Here is a 26,217-nt window from a genome sequence, read left to right on the forward strand (position 1 = left end):
GTTCTAAAGTAATATAGCATTGTTCCTCATTCTTTTCAATAGTCCTGTAGTATTTGATTCAATCATTACTTATTATATAGTAATAGTACTTTATTGACCCTTTGTTGATGGCTGCCTTGTTCCAGCTTGTTACTGCAGTGAACGCATTTGTTACCTAAATGTTTGCAATTTTGTGCAGATATTCCTATAAGAGAGTCCTAGAGGTGGAATTTTGGCAAACATTTTGCTAGGCCTTATGGTGTGTATGCATGCAATTGTGTGTATGAATGCAATTCATCTTGCCTATCTCTAGGCTTTGTCAGGAGAATAATTTGTGAAGGAATAAGGATAAGAGGCTAGCCCAGGGACAGGATTCAATCTAAAATAGATGTCATAGATGCCTTCTCCCTTACATGCAGATCTGTGCTGTTCTGGCTGCTGTCACTGAGGTGATTCGCTCCCAGGGAGGAAAGGAGACAGAGACTGAGTACTTTGCTGCATTGGTAAGTAGGTGTGACTTGAAAGTGGGTGTCCAGAACAGCTGTAGAGAGAAGATGGGTGTCTCTGGTATGAGGATGTAGAGCAGGACATCCTTGAATAAGTGGAAATGCTTCCTGGCTGGCTCAGTCAGGAGAGCATACAATTCTTGATATCTTGGGGTTGTGAGTTCAAGCCCCATGTTGGGCAAAGAGATTAGTAAAAAAGAAAAAAAGAGCACTTTACTCATTCTCAGGTGGTGGCTTGGAAAGGCTGGTGGTATTTGTTACAGTATCCTTATAGAACAAAAATCCACTACTCTGGTTTGTTACTGTTGTTTTTTCTTCCCTGATCCATGGAGCTGAGTTAGGCCTAGAGGATCCTCTAGAAAAAGATAGGCAAAGTGTGACCAGGGGCAGGTAGGGAGAGGAGGGGGTCCTAAGACCCTTTACTGGGATTAGTGGGCTATCAGAATTATTTTTATAACATACTAGAACATCATTTGCCTTTTCACTCTCATCCTTTAATGAGTGTACTATGGAGTTTTCCAGAAGTTACCTCCTATCTGATGACATTATTTCAGTAGCTAATTGTGCTTGCATATACTTGTATTTTAAAACTTTCTCAGTTTTAATTTTTAATGTGGTAAGCATCAGTAGATATCACCTATGTAAATAAAGCCTCTTTGGGGAATCTTCAAGAAATTCTAAGGGTGTAAAAGTTTGAGAACCACTATTCTGGAATGGGTTGGCCCACTATGGCCCATGGAAATAATTTGATCCATGGCCTGTTGTTTTTTACAGCTTGAGAACTAAAAATGGTTTTTATATCCTTAAAGGATTATTCAAACACACACAAAAGAATATGCAACAGAGACCATATATGGCCTGCAAATCCTAAAATATTTATTATCTGACCCCTTAGAGAAAAAGCCTTCCAACTCCTCTAGAATAATGAAATAAGTTAGATAATGATACATGGTTTTTATTATGTGCCAGGCAGTGTTGTGATTGCTGTGTATGAATTTGATGAAACCTTTCAACAATTTATTCTATTTTACAAATGAGGAAGCAGGATGCCTGGGTGGCTTAGTCGGTTAAGCATCTGCCTTCAGCTGAGGTCCTGATCGCAGGGTCTTGGGATGGAGCCCCACGTTGGGCTCCTTGCTCACTGGGGAGTCTGTTTCTCCTTTCTCTCCTCCTTGCTGTGCTCTGCTCCCCCCACCCCCAAATAAATAAAAATTTTAAAAAATCTTTAAAAAAAATGAGGAAGCTGAATCACAGAAAGATTTAGTTGCTCGCCCAAAGTCACAGTGGCAGAGCCAGGATCTGACCTTTGACACCAGAGTTCTTGGTCCTCCTGCTGGGGACATGGTGGCTTCAGCCCCCCATCTGCCCAGCTTATACACTTCCATTCACACCCTGTGGTCTGGCCCTCAGATGACAACAGTGGAGGCCGTGGAGTCCCCTGAGTCTCTGGCTGCTGTTGCGTACCTGCTGAACCTTGTCCTGAAGCGGTGAGTCCTACCTTTGGTCTGAACCCCAAGTCTTTTGGGGGAGAAGGGAATGGCAGCAGGAGGAATAGGCTCAGGGAATTATTAAGTATAAACTGGCATTCTTCACCATGAGGCTCCCAGGGTGGCTTGGGATATTGTCACAGAATGTGAGTGTCGGTGCCTGGGAATCAGGCGGCCATGCTGCCGTGAGTGGGGCAGGAAGGGGGCACTAGGGTGTGGCCACCAGGATACCTGGCAGCCTGTAGCTGTGAGGGGGGAGGGTAGGGAGAGGATTGAGGCAAGCTAGTGAGGCCCCATCTCGTGGATAATGGAGAATGGCCGTGGTGAAGGGAAGAGGCACCAAGCTCAGGTCCCTGGAAAGCACACTGATGTGGCATTGGAAAAGGTGGATTCCTGTCCTGTCTCCTGCTCACTCGCTGAGTGCTGGGCCAGCACTGCCTCCCTGTGTCTAGCTTCCTTGTTCAGACCAGGCCTGGGTCAGCACCTGCTGCTCTAGGAGGCCCCTAGGGCCTCTGACCGGCTCTTCTCTCCCCGAACAGCGTGCCCAGCCCTGTGCTTATTAGGAAGTTTTCCGATACATCCAGAGCATTCATGGACATCATGTCGGCGCAGACCAGCAGTGGCTCTACCTCTGCCGTCCGATGGGTTAGTGTCTGTGTCTGTTTCCCCTTCACCATCTTCCAGAGCCTCGAAGATTTGGCCAAAGCCTGGATATTCTCTGGGAGAGGTATAGGCACCATGTGGACCTCACACGGATCCCTGGACGATTTTCTGGAATTGGAGAGAACCTGGGCTCTTTTTCCACCTGGTTGAAGCCAGCGAAGCTGAGAGACTCTGTCTTACAGATCCTCTCCTGCCTGGCCACCCTTCTGCGGAAGCAGGACCTGGAGGCCTGGAGCTATCCCGTGACCCTGCAGGTGTACCATGGGCTCCTGAGCTTCACTGTGCACCCTAAGCCCAAGGTGAGGCTGCTGGGCCCCCAGAGTATGGGAGGGGGGGCGCTATTCTAGTAAGTGGGCTGGGGCCAATCTGTCTGAGTAGGATCAGGGAGGTTGCTCTGAGCTGCTGCTTTTTGCCTCTGAAGCCTTATTTGCTTAGTCCTAGAAGATGAGAGGCAGCTCCTTATCCTGTAGAAGGGGTCTTCACTGTCACGCCCTCCTGAGTCTCCTGCCTCATTGGTCAGTGACAAATTTAACTACAGTGGCAGGAAGGGGCAGAGTGGGGCTTTGGAGGCTCGAAGACCCTAGTTGGATACTGGATCCACCATTCACGCTGTGACCTTGGGCAAGTTACATGAGCTCTTTAAGCCTTGGTCTCGTAGCTGGAAAATAAGAATAGTAATACCAACCTTGCCACAATGGTGTAGGGCGACTCCAGTGTCACTCACAGGCCAGGCTGGCGCTGTTCCTGGCTTACAGCAGGTGCTCAGCAAATGCTGGTCAGCCACCCTATTTCCTCCAGGAATTTAGGGCAGGGAGCATGTAATAGCACATAGAAATAACAGCCCTCGATCGTTCAGTGTGTTCAGCATGCTTCCTCAGGTAGGCTCATACCTCCTTCCCTGTGTACTCATGAGGCCTTTCCCTCACTCTCTTCAGGTCTCTGCTGAAATGTCACTTCACTGGAGTGACACTTTGCTGGCCACTGTGTAAAAAGCACCAACCCTTGCTATATTGTCTGTATTGTACTTTTACCTTCTGGTGTATGTTTGTTTTCTGTCTCCCAAGAAGAGTGTGAGTTGTTTACTCTGGTCACTGCCAGACTGCCAGCCCCGAGAACTGTGCCTGGCTTGGTCACACTTAGTATTGCTCGGTGACTGACTGAATCCCTGTAATAAAGATGAGGACATTGCAGCTCAAAGATGAAGTGATTGGCTTACTCAAGGCCATTTGGTGAGTTAGCAGGAAAGCAGGGGTCAGAGCTGAGGTTTGTCTTACTGCTCAGCTCAGGAATGTGCATACAAGCAGGCCTGGGTACAGCATCAGCCATGGAGGAGGCATGCCATCAGTGCTGCAGGGTGTATGCTGACCCGGCCCTGGCCCCCCTTTCCTTGCCCCTCAGATCCGGAAGGCTGCCCAGCATGGAGTGTGCTCAGTCCTCAAGGGCAGTGAGTTCATGTTTGGTGAAAAAGTCCCTGCCCATCATCCTGCTGCCATTTCCACTGCCAAGTTCTGCATCCAGGAGATTGAGAAGTCTGGAGGTGGGGAACCAGGTCAACGGCAAGGCGGGTGGGGACAGAGGCCAGCCTGGGAGGACAGGGCACAGTGCAGAGGGTGGGCCAGAGGCTCAGCTCCTTCTTGTCTTCCAGGCTCCAGGGAGGCCACCACTGTGTTGCACATGCTGACACTGCTAAAGGACCTGCTGCCCTGCTTCCCGGAAAGCCTGGTGAAGAGCTGCAGCGAGACTCTCCTCAGGGTCATGACCTTGAGCCACGTGGTGAGCTCAGCCAGGAAGCCAGAGGAGCATGCCAGGGTTGGGGGTGAACTGCAGACGTCAGGGCCAAAATGCTGGTGCTTGGGAACTTGCTTAGGCAGGCCAGAGCAGGACCTGGGGTCTCCCCACTCCAGCCCTACTCTTGCTTACCACCAAGGACTTCAGCTGTCCTTGGTGTTGGATAGACCAGGCTGTCTTCAGAGTCCTGATCCCTTTGGGAGTTGGCTTCAGGGATCAGTTCTGTGGAGTGGGGAGCCATGGCAGGGCTGTTAAGGTACCAGTCCTCTTCCCTGCTCGAGCTCTGTTTCAGCCACAGTTGTGGGTCTTTTTTTTTTTTTTTTTTCTTATTTACTAACAAATTGGTATAACAGTTTTAATACATAAAATGATCTCCTGCATTTCTGTCATGCTAGCTCAATTCTATTAATCTTTATATATATCTTGTAGTGTTTGTTCACATGCATACTTTAAAGTATCTATTATATAAATAATAAGATCGTTGTTTAAAAGAAAAAAAACCCATTCAGAACAATTAGGCTGTGTATCCTTTCAGACTTTTTTTTTTTTAATAAACAAACATAGATAAAAACGTGTGAAAATACAGCCATAATTATAGCCTGCATACCACTTAATAGCCTGCTTTTTTAGCCCATTCTGTTACAAATGTTTTGTTCATGTTTCTCTGTTATCTTTATTTAAATCATTTAAAAATGTTTCAGTAGCTGCCAAGCCTTCGTAAGTGACAGTCTTCTGAATGTCCAGGTGTGGGGAGCATGCGTGAGGTCAGGGGCCTGGGTCTCTCCCCAGCCCACTGGCTAGAGTTGGGAGGTTGAGATGTCCAGGGCAGCCGTGGGTTTTGCGGTCCCCCACTAAGCCTCCATGTCCTCTCCAGTTGGTGACAGCCTGTGCCATGCAGGCCTTCCACAGCCTCTTCCACGCCAAGCCTACCCTGGGCACCCTGTCGGCAGAGCTCAACGCCCAAATCATCACGGTAAGGCCTGATGGTAAAGGGGTGTGGCAGTGCAGGGGGCCTGTTACTTTTCTACAGAGTGAGGTTGAGTGGGCTGATGGGACTGGCCCAGTGGAAGAGGCTATAATAGACAAGCAGACAGGAAGTAGGCTGCTAGGAGACCGGCCACCAAAGCCACATCAGTGTTCACAGGAGATGGGGGCTCTGACTCTACACTTAGTTAACTTAATAAACTATTTCAGTGTGGTCTCATGATATAACTCATAACTTGAGCAGAGACTCTCAAATTTAGGGGTCCCTGGATGGATTTGAGGAAAGGGGACATAAACATTCCCCACATTGTTTGCAAAATATGCATATGTGTGCCCGTGTACATTTTTCCAGGAAAAGACTCTGTGGCTTTTGTGATATCCAAAAGGTTGTGAGACCCAAGTTTTACTCAACTGCTTCTAGAGACTTTAACCCCAGAGGAGCAGAATTGGAAGGGTTTCATGGATTAGGGAAAGGCAGGAGCTGGGAAGGCAATGGGGCCTGTGAGTTTCGGGGCCACATATGCAGGCCTGTCAGTGGGACATGCTGGTGTCTGGGGATGAGAAGGGGTCATTGTCATTAGGCCACTCCAGACACACTTGCTCAGTCACCTGCATATTCCCTGTCCCACCTCTAGGCCTTATATGACTATATTCCCAGCGAGAATGACTTACAACCCCTGCTGGCCTGGCTTAAGGTCATGGAGAAAGCCCACATCAACCTGGTCAGGTAGGTGTGGCAGAGGGGTGTCCCAGGGCCTCCAGCCAGCCGACCTGCTCTGTGGCATGGATGGGAGGGATGTGAGCCAGAAGCTGGAGAGGGATGGTGGTATCTCCTTGTCAGGCATGCTATAGGCCAGCTCTTGCGGTATGAGGCACGGGGCAGGGTAGCGTGGCCTGTGTCTGCTGGGGCTGCTGCTTTCCTGCCAGAGCAGTTACCAGTGAGCTCTAAGGAGCCACAAGGGGGGGGCTCAGTGTACCATGCTGGGGCCCTGAGGGTGGGGTGCCAGTTCCATCCTGATTATTGTCACCTCCTGACTGAACCCTGTGCAGTTGGTTTCCTCAGATCACATCCACTTTGTGGTTTCAGTCCTCTCCCCACCTGGGTTAACAGTCCCCTCCTCTGGGCTTCACAGTCCCGTAAACCCCAGTTTCGGCCCTGTGTCTATCATAAAACTCACATTGAGCTTGGCCACTTAAATAGTAGCCACTTGATGATTCTACTTTTCCAGAAAAAGGCTGAGAAGAAAATAAGTGTATCCACCGGTGACCTGTGTTTTGCCTGGAGTGGGGGTGTCTCAGGACCCTGGAGCCCCACCATGCTGTGTCTTCCCTCTCTTCTGCTGAAGGGCTCCTATTAGCCCTCGCTCTCAGGCTCTGTGCTGGGTGCTTTCCATTATCATTCATCTCACGCATCACAGCCGCCCTGGGAGGAAGGTCCTAGCCTTTTTCATGAACCAGAAACGGAAGCACCGTGAGGTAGCTAGTCATGCCTCTGCTAAGGAGCAAAGGAGGGTCTCTAGCCCAGGTCCACCAGGCCCTCATCCTTTTCCCTGCACCGTCCAACTTTTACCTGGAGAGGCCAGAAAATGGCAAAATAGCCTCATTCTCTACTTCTCAAGATATTTTTTAAAGATTTTATTTGGGACACCTGGGTGGCTCAGTGGTTAAGCATCTGCCTTCCGCCCAGGGCGTGATCCTGGAGTCTAAGGATCGAGTCCTGCATCGGGCTCCCTGCAGAAGCAGGAGCCTGCTTCTCCTTCTGCCTATGTCTCTGCCTCTCTCTCACTCTTATGAATAAATAGGTAAAATCTTAAAAAAAATTTTTTTTTTACTTATTTGCCAGGGGAAGGGCAGAGGGAGAGGGAGAAGCAGACTCCCTGCGGAGCAGGAAGCCTGATGCAGGGCTCGGTCTCAGGACCCTGAGATCGTGTTCTGAGCCCAAGTCAGATACTCAGCTGACTGAGCCACTCAAGTTCCCCCTCTGCTTCTCGGGACTAATCCTACCAGCAGGCCTCCCACATTTGTGCCATGATATACATCCCAGGCTGTTTGTTGTAATGCTATATAGGTAATAGCAAAAAAACTTAGAGACCAACAAAAATGTAAATGTGCTTGGGGAGAGGACTGGTCAATGTACAGTGAGTTACTAAAGTAGAGAGGTGCATGCTGACACAGAAAGACCTCCAAGATGTATTGAGAAGGGTATGGATGGTGTGATTCTCTGTGTGCTCTGGAGCAGGACTACCAGGGTATGAATGACCCCTCCCTCCTCCTTATGGTGTGGTCTCGGGCAGCATGCTCGACTTTTCTGTGCCATGGGTTCCTCACTTCTACAATGGGAATGGTAGTAGGAGTTAATCTTGGTTTTTACGAGGTGTAAATGAACAAATGCCTGTTATGTCGGTGCTTGGTGTATGAGAAGTGTTACATAGATGTTAGCATACATTACTGTTTTCTGTGTTTGTATATGTATGACAACTTTGGGAAGAGTATTTGAGACATTTAACCTTGATTTTCCTCTGGGAAGTCCATCTGAAGGTCAATCTGGGAGAAAGGTGTGATAAAGAGAGCATACTCTTTATTTTGTACTCTGAAGACCTATTTGGATTTTTTACCACGTGTGGCTATTCCTTGAATTATAGCACTTTTTAAAATTGCCCACTAGGAGGGCCCTGTAGAACCCTGCAGATCAATGACTGTCATTGGACCTGGTTCTATGTGGGTCCCTGTGGCCCAGAGCCAGGCCCCACAGAAGCCTTTTGTCTCAACAGATTGCAGCGGGACCTGGGGCTAGGCCACCTTCCTCGCTTTTTTGGAACTGCAACCACCTGCCTCCTCTCCCCACACTCGCAGGTGGTGACAGCTGCCACTCAGAGCCTTCAGGTACCGCAGCCCCAGCCCCAGCTTTAGGGGGGGGAAGCAGAGAGTGTAGAGTTGTACTGGCTACCTTGTCTCCTGAAGTTCGCCCTAGACCTCCAGCTGCATCCTGGGGAGGAGATCTCAGAGTGGAATAGGCTTCCTAGAGGTGTGCAAAAGCAGTCACCTAGGAGGGCTGGGTGGTGCTGGGAGGCTGCTGTAGGCCCAGACATCTGTGGCTTCTTCTCTTGCAGGAGATCTTGAAGGAATGTGTTGCTCCCCACATGGCCAGCATTGGCTCTGTGACCTCATCAGCCTCTGGCCCTACCCAGTATATCGCCAAGATGTTCAGGTGAGAACATAGCATCCATGTTAGGGAATATGGTGTGCCTTCTAGAAAGTTCCTTGTAATGAAAAGTGTTCTACTTGTCACTTACTGTGGGCATGTGCTCAGCGCCAGAGCAGCTGCTATTGATTTGAGCACTGGCCACGTTGCAGGTGCCATAGTGTGGTACTCAGGAGTACGGACTCTGGGCCAGTCACCTGGGGCAAGTTCCTCTGCGTCCTCCATGCCTAGATACGTCAGGGTCCTCATCTGTCCAAGGTTACTGATGGAGGTGAGAATTAAATGAGGGAGTGTACGTGAAGTTGTCAGAACTGTATCTGGCACGTATTTAAGTACTGAAGTGAATAAAAACCACTGGTAGTCCTTGTGGTTCAAGGAGATAGGTACTGACTGACCCCCAGTTTATAGCTGGGCGAGCTGAGGTCACTCATCTAGGGAGTGGCAGCCTGATGGCAGAGTCCACTCTTATTCATGTGCCGTGCTGCCATTTATGTCCCTAAGAGGAGCCATTCACAGACCTGGCTGTCCCTGCAGGCAGTGAGGAGCCATGGAGCACTGTAGACACTGGTGTGGGCCCGGGAAAAAAACTAGGAGCCTTGGTGTCTCTCCTGGGTGTGTGCTCAGCTCTGAGGTGTGGTACTTTGGGTGCTGTGCCTGTTGCCCTTGGATACATCTGTGATGAAGTTTCAGGAAAACTCAGAAATAGAGCCACCCTCGCCTCTAGCTTACCCATTTCTGCACATTAACCCCCATCAACCATTCTTGCCTAAAATCTCCAGAAGGCTAAGCTGAGAGGTACAGCCAGCGTGGCGCCACTCTCCCCACTCTGCCCAGACCACCTACCCTGGCATCCCATCTTGGATCACACTGGGAAAACACAAGACCATGACTGAGCATGGGCTTTGGAGGCCCAGTATGGCCACTAGCAGAGTGACCATGGCAGGTTATTTGATCTCGTAGAGCCTCAGTTTCCCCATCTAAAGATGGAACAAAGGATGTACCTCACAGAGTTTTCTTTAAGCAGCAGGATTACATAAATGAAACTGAACACAGTGGCTATTTCATAAATGCTAGTTCTCCCCATTGGCCTTTCCTGGGGCTCCATCTTTACCAGCCAACTGTTGGTCTGTTGGCACCAACCTCCTGGTGCCAGTCATGCCCGGGTGAGCATGAACCTGGCCCTGACTGCTGTTCCCTTGGCAGGGCGGTGGAGGAAGGCCTGACGTACAAGTTCCACGCAGCGTGGGGCTCTGTGTTGCAGCTGCTGGGTGTCTTCTTCCAGGCATGTGGGAAGCAGGCCCATCCTGTGATGAAGAAGGTGAGCTAGGGAACTGCTGGGGCCAGGGCAGGAGGTGGTGATTGGGCTGTTGGACTGTGGGCTCCCAGAGAGGTCACGTGTCTTGTTACCTCTGCACTTTACTCCACATTATACCCCCAGTAGCACCCACAGCAGGTGTCCAGTACTGTGTCTCCAGGATGGTGTCTTGAGCCAACATGGGAGAAACAAAAAGAGGGGTGGGACCTCCCCTGGCCCCCCTGCCAGTACCTGCTCACTAGTCTTGGCTGCAGCAGATGGCTTTGAATGGGGAACCAGGGGGACCGACTCATCATCACCTGCCATCTTTTTCTTTTTAATTCTATAAATTCTCCACCGTAATAAGGGATTATAATGTTTTAAGCAGCCTTACGTTCCAGAGAGGTTACTGCAACCCAGAGTAAATCATCTAAGAATCAGAGATCCCCTTGGGATCCTCCCTGGCTGGGGAAGCAGGCCCCAGACCCCACAGCAGCAGCTCCTAGCCTCATGGGGCTTTCACTGACTCCTACCACTGCTGGTTGGAAGAAAGGAACTGCCCTGACAACAGGCCCAAGAAGCCTGGCCTCTAATAGGTTAGATTGACAAACTTGGCTTTCTACAAGTGAGGCCCTGGGAGTCCTGGGGGGTAGTGGGCCAGAGGCCACAGCTCTATCTTGAGGGGCAACCACTCCTCAGCGTTTGCTAAATTGCTAATTGTCACACATGAGTCTGTCATTTGCCTTTGCCAGAGTTTCTCATTTCTCAAGATAAACTGGAAATCTGTATTTGTATATGAAATCTTGTTTTTGCATGTTACTAACATACAGAATTTTAAAAATTGTTGGGTGGTGGGGGAGAGGTCAGACTTCTCACTAGGTTAAGTTTAGTTATTGTTTTGTGACCTTTGACCTAGATCGTAACCTGGGCCGATGCTCCTGACCTCATCGTCTTAGAGACTTTGGCCCAGACTCAGGGGTGGGTGCTAACTCTGTCAGCACACTTTGGTGTAATCTCTTGTCTTTTTGCTCCAGTGCCTCCAGTCTCTGTGTGACCTGCGCCTCTCCCCCCATTTCCCTCACACGGCAGCTCTGGACCAGGCGGTGGGGGCTGCGGTGGCCAGCATGGGTCCTGAGGTGGTTTTAGAGGCTGTGCCTTTGGAAATCGATGGCTCCGAGTAAGTGTGATCCTGGCTGGCTTCTTTACAAGCCCCAGGGGAGTCAGCCAGCTTGTCCTTCTCAGCAAGGTGTTCACTCTTTGGGGTGAAGTCTCTGTGTCACATGGGAATCAGTGGGAGAGGCCACAGCAAGGCTTGAGCTGTTCCTCGGCTTAGCAGGTGATGTGCTGCTGGATGTGCTACCCTCTCACTGGGCTTTCCCTCCCTCCTCCCAGGGAGAATCTGGATTTCCCACGGAGCTGGCTGCTGCCTGTCATCCGGGACCACGTCCGGGAAACGCGACTTGGTTTCTTCACCACTTATTTCTTACCCCTGGCTACCACCCTGAAGAGCAAAGGTATGGGCCTCACCTTAGTCCTGGAGCTTTGGCTGGAAGGGATCAGGAAGGGCTCGTTGTCCAGCACCCCCAGCCCTAGGACATTGGCTAGTGTCCCTCTGCCAAGCAGGTGGCCAGTTAGTGCTCAAGTGCCTTCCTCAGGGGGGCTGTCCCTCCCTTTGCTTAGAGACACAGCCAAGCATATCCCCTTTACAGGACCCTGCCCTGTGGCAGGCAAACAATGGCCTCCTCTCCTACTGGGGTGGTAGTTAGACAAATACACACCAATTTATAAGTATGCAGAGCTGTGCCTAATAAAAACCTGATACAATGTATGTGTTTCTCAGTAGAGTTCTGGTAAACTTAGTTATGATAAAGCCCCACTGGGGGCCGTGGTGTGGTCTCTGAAGAAAGGGAAACCTGTGGGAATGGGCATGTTTAGTAGATGGTGAATTGAACAGATTGGATTCAGATCTCAGCTGAGCCACACCACATTTGGGTGACTTCGAGCAAGTTGATTCAACTCCTCTGGATCTGCTCCTCATCAGTAAAATCAGAACAATAATTGCCATGCAAGCATTAAATGCAGTGGTCACGTACCATGCATATCATGTAGCCTACCACTTAGAAACCTTATTGTCAAATAAAACCAGGTTTCAGAATGATATATGTATAGTACAGTTCTGTTTGTGCTTTTTAAAGTGTGTATGTAAAGAAACGTAAAGAAGTTAGAAGAGATGGTGGGTATCCCTGGGGGAGGAAGATTATGAGGAGACATCTACTTCCCGTTTTATGTAGGTGTTTTACATTTTTTAGGATGAACAAGTATTATGTTTCCGTTTGTGGGGAGGGAAGAATCACCCAAAGTCCTGTCCGCATTATTGGGCTTTTGGTTTTGGTAAAAATGAGGCCTGCTGGCCCATAGGGTGCCCAGGGCCCCACTGTATCCTTGTGTCACACTGCAGCGATGGATCTGGCCCAGGCGGGCAGGACAGTGGAATCCAAGATCTATGATACGCTCCAGTGGCAGGTAAGGGATCAGTTGGGGGGATGTGGGTTGGGTGGTGCAGGGGCCTGAGTTGCTAGGCATCACTCTCCTTTCCCATCCCTCTCCCCAGATCTGGACCCTCCTGCCTGGATTCTGCACGAGGCCCACGGATGTAGCCACCTCCTTCAAAGGGCTGGCACGGACACTGGGCACAGCCATCAGTGAGCGTCCAGACCTGAGAGTCACTGTGTGCCAAGCCTTGCGCACCCTCATCACCAAGGGCTGTGAGGCAGGTATGTGTGGGCTCTGGGGTCAAGGGCTAGGAGGGGGATGGTTGCAGTGGCCCAGGTCTTCTGGCCTGCTGTACCTCACTGCCTGAGCCACAGCTAATCTTGTGCAAGGACCTGGGGCTTCTGCTGGGGACCCAAGGAGTCAGTAGGACACTAAAAGTTGCCCCGTTTCCTCTCTTTACTCCCACCGTGCTGACAGCTGCTGGGTGTCGTCTGGTCAGCATTAAGGACTTTGTCGTGTGGCTGGCTCTTGGCTGACCCTCAGGACAGAGCCATGGAGGAGCATAGAGTGTCCCCAAGAAGCCCTAAATCCATGGGTTCCAGGGCCTGTCACGTGTCCTCCAAAAGGATGCCTCTGGGCCATAGCCCTAGCAACTGTTGAGGTGGGGTTGACTCCTGCCCCTTTTATGCCAACTTTGGTCTTCCTGCCAGAGGCTGACCGCATGGAGGTGAGCCGTTTTGCCAAGAACTTTCTGCCAATCCTCTTCAACCTATATGGGCAGCCTGTTGCAGCCGAGGACACCCCAGCCCCTCGCCGGGCTGTGCTGGAAACTGTCAAAACTTACCTGACCATTACAGACCCTCAGGTGAGCTGGCGGGAGGAACACTCTTGGGTCAGTGACTGTGGGTTGGGTGTGTTGGAAAGGCCGCACCGGCCAGGGCTCACTTGGGCTCTGCCATCTGGGGGACAGGGCAGCACATACCAGCGCCGACTGGGTCGAGGCTTCTAAAGACAGTGGGGTGGGGCAGTGCAGTTCTGTGATCTGCTCCTGCTCCATGTTTCTTTCTTCACCAACTGTCTCCTTTTCATCCTCTTGGTGCTGCCAGTTGGTGAACAGCTTTCTGGAAAAAGCCAGTGAGAAGGTGCTGGACTCTGCTAGCTCTGACTTTACCAGGTAAAATGCCCCACTTGAGTTGGGGCAGCCCAGGGAACCAGAGGGTGTGTTGAGCAGAAGCCCTGTGGGTTCTCTCTGGAATTATAGCAAAGTCTTGAGATGTCGAACGTCCCAGCTCTACTCTGAAGGCTGACTGGCTCCTCCTTCCTGGGAGAGGCATTATAGCCTGCTAGGAAGGATGAGGGCCCTGGTGACACTGCCCCAATTCAAATCCCAGCTCCCCTAGTTACAAGCTATGTGACTTTGGACAAGTTACTTATCTATTCCATGTCCTTTGTGTCCTTATCTGTGAAAATGGGCGTGATAATAGACCTGCAACAGGTTTGTTGTGAGGACCAAAGGCTTTAAAACACATAAAGTGCCTGGAACCCCACCTGGTACCTTATGGGAGCTAGATTCGGTATAAGCACCCTGTGGTTGTTCACAGGCTCCTTCAGGGCCCCATGTCCTCACTGCACTTCTCCCACCTCCGTACCCAGTAGATCTGAGGTACTGATGGTCTGTGCCCCCTCCAGGCCCCCTAAGCCTGTCCTTGCTCTCTTGCCCTGAGCAGACTGTCTGTCTTGGACCTGGTTGTGGCCTTGGCTCCTCACGCAGATGAAGCTGCCATTAGCAAGCTGTACTCCACCATCCGGCCCTACCTAGAGGTGAGCCATGTGGGCTGGAGTCCCGTGTGACCACACCTGGGGGTAGGGGGCTTCTTGGAAAGGTGGGATCTGTCTTCTCTGGACCATTGAGGAGGACACAGAAGTCCAGGGAAGGGCAACCTAACCTCAGGAGAGTTGTCCTGAGGGAGTCACAGAGCTCGTTTGCAATGGTGAGGAGTTAGGGAAAGAAGCGGGGGGAGAGGATAGTGCTCTACCTAGAAAGGTGAGTGGGCACATGGGCCTTGATGTGTGCCGGGGGCCCAGGTTCGCGCTGCTGGATGAACGTTCTTTGAGGCCTGTGAGTGCAGTGTGGAGTGGAGGCTGTGGTGGCTTCCCTCCCTGCAGCACCCCCTGCCTGGCACCGAGTTAGCCTTTCACTGTCCATGCTCCTCCGGCCCTCTCAGGCCTCTTGAACTCCAGAGGCAGGCTCTAGTCCTGACCCCTCCCATGTTGGTCACAGTTACGGTGGCTGTTCTGTGACTGCTCTCGGACAGTGGCGTGTGTGAGGGGGCAAGGGTGGATGGAGGACCCTGGGGCCCTCTTTCTCACCATCCCTAAGCACCACGCACCCTCCCAGAGCAAGGCCCATGGAGTACAGAAGAAGGCCTACCGAGTACTTGAGGAGGTGTGTGCCAGCCCCCAGGGCCCTGGGGCCCGCTTCGTGCAGAGCCACCTGGATGACCTGAAGAAGACCCTGCTAGACTCATTGCGGAGCACCTCCTCACCTGCCAAGAGGGTGAGGCCTCCAAGGCAGCCATGCTCTGCCCATAGGAGGATGGGCAACACAAGGAGAGGACTGCCATAGAGACAGGGAACTTCAGGGGCACAGGTCCTAACTGCCGTTCCCCCATTGCCCTGCAGCCCCGTTTGAAGTGCCTTATACATATTGTGAAGAAGCTCTCAGCTGAGCATGAGGAGTTCATCACTGCCCTCGTCCCAGAGGTGAGGGGTGTTGGGGGGGGTATATGTGTGTTTTAAGGGGTTCCCTTGGAGTGTGGCTTCTGAGGACCTGGAAGGATCAGGGGAGAGCAGTATGGGGGTTAGGGGCTCCTCAATTCTCTGCCTGGGAGCGCAGGTGCTCCTCCCTACCCTCTTTTGCCTCAGGCCACCAACCATTCCCATGGTGGCCAGCTCGAGCACAGTTCAAGGGGTTGTCTGGGCAGGTGATCCTGTGTACCAAGGAGGTGTCGGTGGGTGCTCGGAAGAACGCGTTTGCCCTGCTGGTGGAGATGGGCCATGCTTTCCTTCGGTTTGGCCCAAACCAAGAAGGTGAGGTGTGGGTGACATGGGGCTGGGGTAGATGGTCTGCTCACAGGCCTTGGGGAGACACCCCTCCAAACCACTGGCCAAAGCAAAAAGGTGGGGAGAGCTGCCTGACTCTCGAGTTGGGGCAGGCTACTCCTCTCTGGCCAGAATCCCCTTCCCTGGGGGGCCCCCAGGTGCAGCATGCAGAGTGGTTGTGCCCTAGTGTGTGTGACTGTCCTTGTCTCACCCTCCCAGAGGCCCTGCAACGCTATCTCATCCTGATCTACCCTGGCCTTGTGGGTGCTGTGACTATGGTCAGCTGCAGCATCCTGGCCTTGACCCATCTCCTGTTTGAGTTTAAAGGTAAATGCTTCTTCCTTGAAACCTAGGGAACTGCAACCCTCAGGGCAGGCAAATGGCCAGAAGGTCAGAACAAGGTCACTTCCAGAAGAAGGTAGCTACCACCTTCCTTTAGGGAGGAGAAAGAGCTGAAACCAAGTCTGACTGCCTCCCGTCCCCTCTGCTGCCCTGTCATCTTTCCTGCCCACCTGCAGCTGCCCTGCGTGCCACTGTCAGAATGGATTAGAGGAGGTCAGGTCCCACGCCCGGGTGGTTAGTCCTGGTTCTGCATCTTACCAACCATGGGAGACCTTGAGCAAGTGTATAAACATCTTAGAACCTCAGTTTCTTACTTCTAAAACAGTACTTCCTCACAGGTTGGCTCTACTCTTTGGGGGAATGACTAGGACTGTGCTGGGCACATAGAAGTCCCCCAAATATTAGTTCCAACTCATGTGACCTGGCAGGGATCTTGGGTCTGACAGTGGCCCTCTGGTCACCCCTAGGTCTCATGGGGACCAGCACGGTAGAGCAGCTGCTGGAGAATGTGTGCTTGCTCTTGGCTTCCCGTACCCGCGATGTGGTCAAATCAGCACTGGGCTTCATCAAGGTGGCAGTAGTTGTCATGGATGTGGTACACCTGGCCAAGCATGTGCAACTGGTGGTAAGTGCCCCCCTACCCCTCAGGGGGCAGCCACATGGCCTCTGGTCTGCCAGCATGGACCTAGTGAACTTTGAGGCCAGCAAGTTCCAAACATTTGTTTATCTGAACACTAGCCTGTGTAACAGGTCATATAGGAGCCTTGGAAAGGACTCCTGCCTCCCCAGTGGGAGTGAGGAATGTACACGGTGCCAGGCTGCCTCTTGTGACCTGCCCCTTTCCACTCCAGAGAAGCAAGGGCTCTGTAGGGCAAAGGCCAGTAGGCAGGGCCACCCTTTGTTTTACAGATGGAGAAACTGAAGCCAGAGACGTCTCCAGGTCACACTGCTAGTGAGAGCAGCCCTAGGACCAGAACCCAAAGCTCAGAACTGACCCTCAGGGCTCTCCCCCAGCTGGGCCCCTCATCTTGCTCTCTTTTTCCCCTCTTGCATTTTGACCTTCTGAGTTTGAGGAGGCTCCTCCAAACACCCCTGCTGGGTGCAGAAGGGCCTGAAGACCCACCTGGTATTGGCTCCCTGGCCCCTCAGCTGAGCACAGGGTATGCCGGTGGCTGAGTCTGTCCCACCACTACATCCACTTGCCTCAGTGTTTCCCTTCCAGCTGGGTTGGGTCACATCAGACCTCCAGGTCCCCCTTGCCTCTCTTCGTATCTGGCCTTGTGTCAAGGCAGGAAAGGGCAGGTGGGGGACAAGGTAGCTTGCCCCTGCCCTTCCAAGCCTGCCGCCTCACCGGGGACCAAAGATGAGGAGGGCTAGAGCAGTGGTCTGTCATAGGGTTCCGAGAATTTATAAAAGCTTTTCAAAGGATTGATGGAGCCCTATGTCCCTAGCCCTGTTTGAAGACACTACAGATAGTGAGATCTGCTACCCGTTTCTGGGTCCCAGCCAGGCCTGAAAAAGGTGTGAGAATAGTCAAGCCTGAGATTAACACAGGGTGGTGGAAGGGACATGTGGAACCCAGAGAAACCTGGTGGTGTTGGGGCCCAGTATGGGCCATGGAATCAAAGTCCAGGGCTGAATGCTGCCCCTGGCCACGTAGCAGCCTCTGAATGCTTTGTACGTCAGTTTCCTCATCTGTAAACTGGGGGTCATGATCGATCTGCCTAATGGTGTTTTCCTAAGGAGTCAGTGACATAATACAGGTGAGATGCCACACAGTGTTGAGAAGACTCTCAAGCTGCAATCTCGGTAGGGTAGTTGTGGATTGTCATAAAGGAGGCTTTAGGGAAAAGGTGGAGTGTCACTCAGGTTGTGGAAGTACAGTTGGTCCAAGGGATGGGCCAGGAACAGGGTTGCTGTGACCCTCACCCCTTCACTGGGCCTGATGGTCCTGTGTGCCTGGTCTGCACAGTGAGAGGGCAGACAGGGTGGAGGGCGCCCCTGAACCCTCGGTGCTCTGCCTGGCAGATGGAAGCCATCGGGAAGCTTTCCGACGACATGCGGCGGCACTTCCGCCTGAAGCTTCGGAACCTGTTCACCAAGTTCATCCGCAAGTTCGGGTCTGTGGGGTGGCTGGACTGAGTGGGGCTGGCAAGGGAGGAGTTGAGGCGCTTCCAGAGCCTGCAGAGAAGGGGCTGGGCTGGGGGATCTGAGTCTGTCCCCTGTGGCTGTAAGAGCCCCAGCTGAATCCTCTTCCTTCTGGGTAGCTCTCTGTGGCCAGTGTGCCTCACCAGCCCCTCGCTGCCCCTCAGGTTTGAGCTGGTAAAGGGGCTGCTGCCTGAGGAGTACCACAGAGTCCTGGTAAACATTCGGAAAGCCGAGGCCCGAGCCAAGAGGCACCGTGCCCTGAACCAGGCTGCCATGGAGGAGGAAGAGCAGGAAGAGGAGGAAGAACCTGCCCAGGGCAAAGGTGACAGGTAAGACCCGGGGTAGGGTCCTAGGGACCCAGTCTCCCTCAACCCGCAGCCTGCCCAGGTCATGCTCAGCTGCCCGTGGCTCTCCTGGGAACACCCTGATTTCTGACTTCTCTGTCCTTAGCATTGAGGAGATTTTGGCTGACTCAGAGGAAGAGGATGAGGAGGATGAGGAAGAAAGGAGCCAGGCCAAGGAGCACCGGAGGCTAGCTCGACAGAGGAGCCAGGCGTGGCTAAAGGAGGGTGGCGAGGATGAGCCTCTCAACTTCCTGGACCCTAAGGTGGCCCAGCGAGTCCTAGGTAAGCAAGAAGTGGCTGGCATGTGAGTCCAAGAACAGCCTTGTTCAGGGGTTAGGGGTGACTGCCACAGAGGCCAGCGGGCACCTCCCACCACCACATGCGCACATCATTGTGCTGCAGGCTCCCGTCCCGGGCACAGACCTGGGCTTGTTGGTTAGGGTGAGACTGTGGGTGGGTTAGAACGGACCTGCCACCTCCTCACTGCCCGACTCTGCCATGCCAGCCACACGGCCTGGGCCCAACCGGGGCAAGAAGAGGGACCACGGCTTCAAGGTGAGCGCCGATGGCCGCCTCATCATCCGGGAGGAGGAGGACGATGCTGCTGTGGCCAAGATGGAGGAAGAAGAAGGAGCTAAAGGTGGGGCCACCATCCATTCCAGGAACAGCTCTGGCTGGAGCAGGGCCACACTCATTCATTCATTCACTCATTGTTCGTTTGCTCATTCATTCAGTGACCACTTGTTGGGGGAGCACAGGTAAAAACATACAAGGAGCTTGGAGCTAAGGCAGCTTCCTCAAACTTTTTGAGTTTCTCAAACTTTTTTGACCACATTAAGAAATCTTTCCATTGCAATCCAGCCAATTATACAATACATATAATTCAAACCAAACTTTCAAAACACTGTACTTCCTTTTAAGTATGTGTGACACACTTTGTTGCCTCTTTTTTTTTTTTTTCCTGTTCTCACTCTTCTCCTTTTTGTTGTTGTTGTTGTTAATGTAAACTCAGCTGAGGCCCTGAAGTTCATTTACAGGTAGAAAGACCCAGACTAAAAGCCTGCCCCTTTCCTGACTGTATTGTCTCCTGCAGTCCAGGAGCCACTCCAGCATGAAGTCTCCGGGTCCCGTGGAGTATTTCCTGCTCCCCTTCCCCTGTGTCATCCATTGGATCAGAAAGCCTCAATCTTCTAAAATTTATCCACCTTCCGCTTTTTTGGGGGTTCCTCCTGCCATGATCCCTGGACTCTTGACTCACTGCAGCCTCCTGACCCGTGTTCTCATGGCACTCCCTGCACTCAGCTTACCTGCTGTGTGACAGGGGACAATCACTAACCTCTCTGTGCCTTAATATCCTTACTCCAAAATGGGCATAATACCAATACCTACTTAAAAAAACAAAAACAAAAACAAAAACAAAAAAACAAAAAAAAAAAACATGGTTGTAGATGAAGTGGGTAACCAGAACAGCCATGTCTTGTGTTTGGTGTAAAGGTGACTACACTGTTTCCTGATCTGGTCATGCGGCTGTTCCCTCTCCTCTCTTTATACTTTCTAGTCTCCTTGAGCCCTTCTTGCCCATATGTCCTTGGTGCTGAGAATATTCCTCCCTTCTCCTTCTGCCTCCTGCTCTTTAGGATCCAGCCCAAGTGCTTTTCTGTGGTCTTTCCATGGCCCTCAGCCTTCTGGCAAGTCTGGGGCACTTCGTCCCAGATTGTCTTGTGACATTATTTGCTTGTTTTTCTTAAAGATTTTATTTATTCATTCATGAGAGACAGAGACAGAGAGAGGCAGAGAGAGGAGCAGGCTCCATCCAGGGAGTGCAATGTGGGACTCGATCCCTGGTCTCCAGGATCACACCCTGGGCCAAAGGCAGGGACTCAACCACTGAGCTACCCGGGCGTCCCTTTATTTGCTTGTTGATTGACTTCCCTTGAGTTTATCTTCTCCCCTAGCTGGTCAGTTTCATACTTTCAAACTGATAGCTTTTTTAAAAAAATTGTGAGAAAGTACACATAATATAAAATTTAGCATGTTAACCATTTTTGAGTGTTCTGTGGACTGGTATTCAGTACGTTCACATTGTCGTATAGCCAGTCTCCACAACTCTTCATCTACAAGACTGAAACTCTTTGTTAAACAACTCCTTATTACTGCCCGCCCCCAGCCCACAACAATCACCATCCCAGAATCTCTCTAATACTTTGAATTTGAGTATGAATCCAGGTGCCTCATGAATGAATGAATCCAGGAATGATTGTGATCAGCTTATGTCACTCCGTGGTGTGTGCAAGGGTCCTCCATGTGGCAGCATGTGGGCAGAATTCCTTTTGGCTTGTTTTAATTGAGATGTTTGTTTTCTGTTGTTGACTTGTGAGAGGCCTTCACACAGTCTGCGTATCAGCCCTTTATCACCTGTATGGTTTGAAGGTAACATTCTCTCATTCATCCTATAGAGTGCCTTTTTAGTCAGTTGTGTCCCCTGACACACGGAAGTTCTAAAATTTTGCAATAGTCCATTTTATCTATTTTTACTTGGGTTGTCTGTGCATTTCCTTGGTTCATACTTCTTTGGCTCATTCCCTCACAGCATTCAGCACATACAGGGCAAAAACAGATTCTTAAGTGGGAGAACGAGGCTATTCCCAGCAAAGCAGAGTGTATGTGGGGCTGGGGCATACCTGACTCCCTAGAAAACCCAGGGCTTTCTTAAGGTCTCAAAAAAAGCTATGTTTATCTCAGAAGTGGGATCACCACTTCCTTGGGGGGCTGTCTCCCTGGGGCCTAGGATGGGAAAGGGGTTAGTCAGTGTTCCGGGGTCTTGTCTCCCACAGAAGGACACAGTTTTTCTGGAGCTGGAGTTGCCAGCTCTGTCAGCCTGGTGAGCCAGGAGGAGGCAGGATGAAATTTGTGTGGGCTTTGGGAAAACAGGTGCTCCCTGCATGCTCACGGATCTTTCTTCCGTTTGGTTCCAGGGGAAGATGAAGAGATGGCTGACCTGAATGAAGACATGGGTGTCAGGAGTGTGAGTACTTCATCTGATGGGGGGGCTGTGCGTTCAGTTCAAAGCCTTGGGTGATAGCTTCTCAGCCATCTTTCCCTAACCCCTGCCCACTCTGCTGCCACACATACCCACCTGCCCTGTTTCCTGAATACATAGGAGAGCCTTGAAGTTGTGCGTAGCAGGCAGTCCCAGAGGGTGTGGTGTGCATGTCCAGGACACAGTGTAATGGGTGACTGCTCTGTGGGGTGTGGGAGGGGGCTCTGAAGCACCTGATGCTTCCATGTTAGCAGAGTTGTCCAGCTGAAAGAAGAAAGGCAAAGCCCTTTCTCTCTCCATCAAGGGCATGTGCTGTTGCAAAGGCAACAGCTGGCCTGTGTTCCAAGGGGCAAGTTCCTGCAGGGGCAGGGCCAGCCGCCATTGAGGAGCACAAAAGGCCCCACAAGTCACCTCACCTAATCCTCAAAGGTGATGGGGACTCTATCAACCCCATTTCCAGAGGGGGCTTACAGAAAGTAAGTAGCCTGCCCAAGGTCACATGTTATTAGATGCAGACTAGGGATTTGAAACCCTGGCCTTCCAGGCTCTTGAGCCCAAGAATTTAACCCCCTTGGTATCTTCCAGGATGGAGTGCAGCTTCTCACCTGCCCCACCTGAACCAGCGAGGGTAATATGGGTCCAAGCCCTGACTGACCTTCTCAAGCCCAGCAAACAGCACTTCTGAAACATTTTGGAGCAGTGTCTTCCCTCTCTGTCCTCTCAGACTGTGGCCAACCCATCTAGCCTTCCTGGGTGCCCCCCTTGGAGGACAGCTGCCTAGGCAAGGGATATAATATTAGTAGTGAAGACCCAGGTTCTAGGGCCCCTTTCTGGCTTCCACCTAAACTTTCAAACTCAGTTCCTCACCTGTAAATCTTGTAGAATTATTGGGTTGACTTCATGAAATTAGGCATATCAAGCACATTAGTGTGGTATCTAGTGATCTTTTCCCCCAAATTACTGCTTTCATTGACATCATATTCACAAATGCCCTATCCCTGAGCCTGAGGAGCTACCTTGTTATCAGAGCATTGCACCCATGCAGAATTCCATTTGGAGAGCTAGGTGAAAACCAGATCAGAGAGTTATGGGGTCAGAGGGTAGCTGAGAGTCTGAGAAACCCCGATGCATGAGGTCCCCTCTGAATTGGAACGTAAGCGTAGGTCAAGATGCCCAGACACGCACTTGTAGCCTGGGGACAGGAGTTATATGTGAAGCAGCCATATGAGATTGCAGTCATGGGCTGGGCTGTAACTTTGCTCTGTGCTGTCTAGCTGTATAATTTTAGACAGTTCCTTATTCTCCCTGAGCCTTGGTGTTCTCATCTGTAAGTGGGGGATTGAGTGGCAGAGAACCTTTCCTGCTACACAGGTTGTTTATTTTTACTGTGAACATTAGTGAGGATGTTCATATACCCTTGTTAATGAACTTTGCTCACCACTTTAGAAGAAACACCAGAAACTCAAGCATCAGAAGGAGGCTGATGATGAGGAGCTGGAGATGCCGCCTCAGTACCAAGGTGAGGCTTCCACTCTCCTCTCTTGGGACAATCTGTTCTCTATCCCCTGCATTAGACAGGGGAGTTGCACGCAGAGCCACGAGTTTGCATGACCCCGTTGCAGTCAGTCAGCACTGACAAAGATCGGCTGGTATGTCACCCAAGACAGGGCTAGGGGGTGAGAGTGTCGGGCCCTGGGGGTCAGGAGATCTATGCATGGAACCCCACCCTTTGAGGAGCCCTTGAACCTCATCTCTACCCCACCCACCTAGGCCTTCCTTGAGGCTTATAGCCCACCCTTTTTCCTGGGAGGTGTCTGCCTCTCTTGTCCAGTTCTGAGTCAGGCTGGGTTTGGGGAGGCTGTATTGAGGGTAGCTTGCCTAGGAGATTCTCCTACACATTTGTCTCTGGGACCCTAAGGTGTTCATTTTCCCAGAGCAGCTGCTGTAGATACCAAAGTGGCTGCCCAAGGCCAGGAGAGATATCTGTTACTCACCTCTGCCTCCTTCCCCTGAGGGCAACCCCTGCTGTGCATCTGGAGGTACAGAGGTTTCTGTGGAAAGTTCCAGTCGCAGGAGCTGGTGTGACCTCAGAGCCTTACAACATCCTAACCCGGCCACAGAGCCTTATGGCTTCTCCCTCTGTGGTCTCACAGACCAGCACCCAGTTCACCTACTCCGCTCTGAGGTGGTGTGGTGCAGAACCAGACAATGTGGAGGAGGCCCGGGGTCAGGACTGCTTGCTCTTAGTTGTGTGGCTAACTTGATCCAGTCCTGTGGCCTCTCAGCTTCTGGTTTCCCATCTGTGTAAAAAAAAAAAAAAGCGGGGGAGGGTATCTGGATCATCTCAGAGTATCCTCCTGAGTAGTCATTGTAGGATTCATCCCTGAGTGTGTTAAAATCAGACTGGAGATAAGTGACCTTGGAAGTACCTGGGTTTCTGTAACCACAGCTTTCGAGTCTGTATAGTGGGACAAGAGCTTTCTCTCTCCCTCGGTGTTGGTGCAAAGCCCCAAATGAGCAGAAGCCTAAAGTACCTTGTTATGCAGACGAGGTCAGAAGCTCCAGAAATTCAGAGACTTGCCGAGGTTAAAGCTGTTGATGGTTCAACAGGGAGTTGAATGTGGGTCAGTCTGACTTCAGAGCCTGTGTTTTCTTCTAGAACAGAGCAGATTCAGCTTTGGAGACTGGGGGGTGGTTTATGTTAGTGGAGAAGGTGTATGTCCTCAGAGATTATCGATAGGTCTTTGCAGCTTCAGGTGTGCCTGAGGAGCCCACTGGTCTAAGCCATTCAGCCACTGGACATTCTTGAGGAAAGTCCTTGCTTGGTAGGGGACAGACAGGTTGCTAGCCTTGATTCGTCTGTTCCCCGGCAGCTCTGCAAAGAGAAGGTACCCATTGCCTTCTCCTGGGAGGAAGCTGCCCTGCCTTTGCCTGATTCATGGCCCTTGTGTTCCCCCTCTAGCTGGAGGCTCTGGCATCCATCGCCCTGTGGCCAAGAAGACTATGCCTGGGGCTGAATACAAGGCCAAGGTAAAAGCTGTGGGTAGGGACAAAACCTCTGAGAAAGAACAAGGGGAGCTGTGCCCACCCATTACCTTTATTGAGCCAGACTCAGGCCACACTGAGATCTTGTTGGCATCTAAAATCCACACCTTTGTTGGATGGCATTCCAGGGCTACAGGAACCCTGGGGTGCCACCAAGGCACAGAGTAAAGGGGAGGACAGGGGGCCTGTTAAGTCAGCAGGGAGGAAGGGGAGCCCTGTACTCCTAGCTGATTCTGTTTTCTCTGGTTGAGCAGAAAGCAAAGGGTGATGTGAAGAAGAAAGGTCGGCCTGACCCCTATGCTTACATCCCTCTCAACAGAACCAAACTCAACCGCAGGTACAGTGCTGGGCTATGCAGGGTTGGGCTGAGATGGTAGGCATGGCGCTGGGGAGCTCAGTACTCCAAAGAGGGGAGGGCCATATTCTCAGTACAGTCTCAACTTAATGGCTCAAGTGTCTCCTGGTTTTGTTTTGTTTGTTTGCTTGTTTTTAGAGAGAGAGGAGGGGAGAGCATGTACTTGAGTCAGGGGGAGGGGCAGAGGGAGAAAAAGAAGCAGACTCCTTGCTGAGCAGGGAGCCGGACTTGGGACTCAATCCCAAAATCCTGGGATCATGACCTGAGCTGAAGGCAGAAGCTTAACCAACTGAGCCACCCAGGCACCCTTACTTTTACTTTTTAATGTGCATTTTCATGTCATTGGTACACATGAGTGTTATTGACCTGAACTGTTCTTTTAAGCAGGGTAGCACATGGTCTACCCAAATCATGTGCTGCGCATTGACAGGCAGCACCCTTTCTCTTCAGTTCCTCCTAATGCTGGGGGAGCCATTATCCAACATTGGCTAGAGGGGAGGGGACCACCTGTGATGTCACACAGAGATGTGACCCTTCTGTTCCTTGTCCCTGCAGGAAGAAGGTGAAGCTGCAGGGACAGTTCAAAGGCCTGGTGAAAGCTGCCCAGCGAGGATCCCAGGTGGGACACAAGCTTCGCAGAAAGGATCGTCGGCCCTGAAGGGTCCCCCAGAGGGCTCTGTGATCCAGTCTAAGGTCTCTCTGTGGCTCCCACGCTGCTTTGACAACAACTTTAGATGCTCGAGGTTTTTTCTGTCACAGCCTGGACTCAAAATGACTTGTTGGATGGGACTTGGTTTCCAGAGAGGCACCCAGGATTTTGGAAATGCCAAACTGGAATCACCCTTCAGAGCTGTCCCTAGAGCCTAGAGATGGGAATATAGCCTCACTGTCTCCAAATAGGCCAGCTGTGTTTCTTCCCCGAGTGGCCATGTGCACCAGAGCAGACAGTTTCCATTTCTTCCAGACTCTTGTAGCCACGTGACACTTAGCCTGGCTGTGGTCTGGGCATATAAGATTTGCTGTGACCAGATGTAGAATAAACATGCACCAGCATGCACTGTCCCTAGAAACACTGTGTTTTATCACCTGTCCCTCAAGGACAAGAACTATGTCCAGTTATTGACAACAGTAGCTTGACCACTTCTTGTCCAGTCCCAGCAGCCGGTCTAAGGCACTGCAGGTAGCCCTAGGTCAGGCCTAGAACTTGCCCAGGGACACCCACCTGTGTCAGGAGGTCTCCCTGACTTCACTTTACAGCCCCAGTCAGAAGGTGACATTTGGAGGCACAGGAGGGACAGTGAATGATGCGCTGGGGCGGGTCAGGCTAAGAGTTGCTTAGAGCTACAGCGTGGCTACCCCAAGCTGACCCAGCCACAGGTTTCTCCCAGCAGCTTTGTTCAGTGGTTCATTGAAGTGTTTACTAAGCCTCACCAAGTGCCGAGTGC

The 26,217-nt window shown here is 51.5% G+C and overlaps 1 protein-coding gene across 3 annotated transcripts in view; it reads left to right on the plus strand.

Annotated features, from left to right (window-relative positions):
• The window catches only part of RRP12 (ribosomal RNA processing 12 homolog), a 48,214-nt gene extending 22,372 nt beyond the window's left edge, over positions 1 to 25,842 (plus strand). For all 3 annotated transcript variants that reach the window (XM_077878135.1, XM_077878136.1, XM_077878137.1), the window contains 32 exons: positions 399 to 482; positions 1,896 to 1,972; positions 2,512 to 2,617; positions 2,818 to 2,934; positions 4,034 to 4,172; positions 4,281 to 4,408; positions 5,298 to 5,396; positions 6,043 to 6,134; positions 8,179 to 8,290; positions 8,518 to 8,615; positions 9,813 to 9,927; positions 10,938 to 11,080; positions 11,296 to 11,417; positions 12,362 to 12,426; positions 12,515 to 12,677; positions 13,107 to 13,261; positions 13,503 to 13,570; positions 14,124 to 14,217; positions 14,795 to 14,953; positions 15,079 to 15,159; positions 15,381 to 15,486; positions 15,718 to 15,825; positions 16,308 to 16,465; positions 17,869 to 17,960; positions 18,153 to 18,317; positions 18,439 to 18,614; positions 18,838 to 18,972; positions 21,308 to 21,357; positions 22,819 to 22,891; positions 24,335 to 24,402; positions 24,672 to 24,754; positions 25,328 to 25,842. In XM_077878135.1, the coding sequence (XP_077734261.1) occupies positions 399 to 482; positions 1,896 to 1,972; positions 2,512 to 2,617; positions 2,818 to 2,934; positions 4,034 to 4,172; positions 4,281 to 4,408; positions 5,298 to 5,396; positions 6,043 to 6,134; positions 8,179 to 8,290; positions 8,518 to 8,615; positions 9,813 to 9,927; positions 10,938 to 11,080; positions 11,296 to 11,417; positions 12,362 to 12,426; positions 12,515 to 12,677; positions 13,107 to 13,261; positions 13,503 to 13,570; positions 14,124 to 14,217; positions 14,795 to 14,953; positions 15,079 to 15,159; positions 15,381 to 15,486; positions 15,718 to 15,825; positions 16,308 to 16,465; positions 17,869 to 17,960; positions 18,153 to 18,317; positions 18,439 to 18,614; positions 18,838 to 18,972; positions 21,308 to 21,357; positions 22,819 to 22,891; positions 24,335 to 24,402; positions 24,672 to 24,754; positions 25,328 to 25,430 (3,534 nt within the window). In that variant the 3' untranslated portion in view covers positions 25,431 to 25,842. The remainder of the gene's footprint in view (positions 1 to 398; positions 483 to 1,895; positions 1,973 to 2,511; positions 2,618 to 2,817; positions 2,935 to 4,033; positions 4,173 to 4,280; positions 4,409 to 5,297; positions 5,397 to 6,042; positions 6,135 to 8,178; positions 8,291 to 8,517; positions 8,616 to 9,812; positions 9,928 to 10,937; positions 11,081 to 11,295; positions 11,418 to 12,361; positions 12,427 to 12,514; positions 12,678 to 13,106; positions 13,262 to 13,502; positions 13,571 to 14,123; positions 14,218 to 14,794; positions 14,954 to 15,078; positions 15,160 to 15,380; positions 15,487 to 15,717; positions 15,826 to 16,307; positions 16,466 to 17,868; positions 17,961 to 18,152; positions 18,318 to 18,438; positions 18,615 to 18,837; positions 18,973 to 21,307; positions 21,358 to 22,818; positions 22,892 to 24,334; positions 24,403 to 24,671; positions 24,755 to 25,327) is intronic.
• Positions 25,843 to 26,217: the final 375 nt, after the last annotated feature.

Source organism: Canis aureus, chromosome 29 (assembly GCF_053574225.1).
Source record: "Canis aureus isolate CA01 chromosome 29, VMU_Caureus_v.1.0, whole genome shotgun sequence".
NCBI classification, from domain to species: Eukaryota; Metazoa; Chordata; class Mammalia; order Carnivora; family Canidae; genus Canis; species Canis aureus.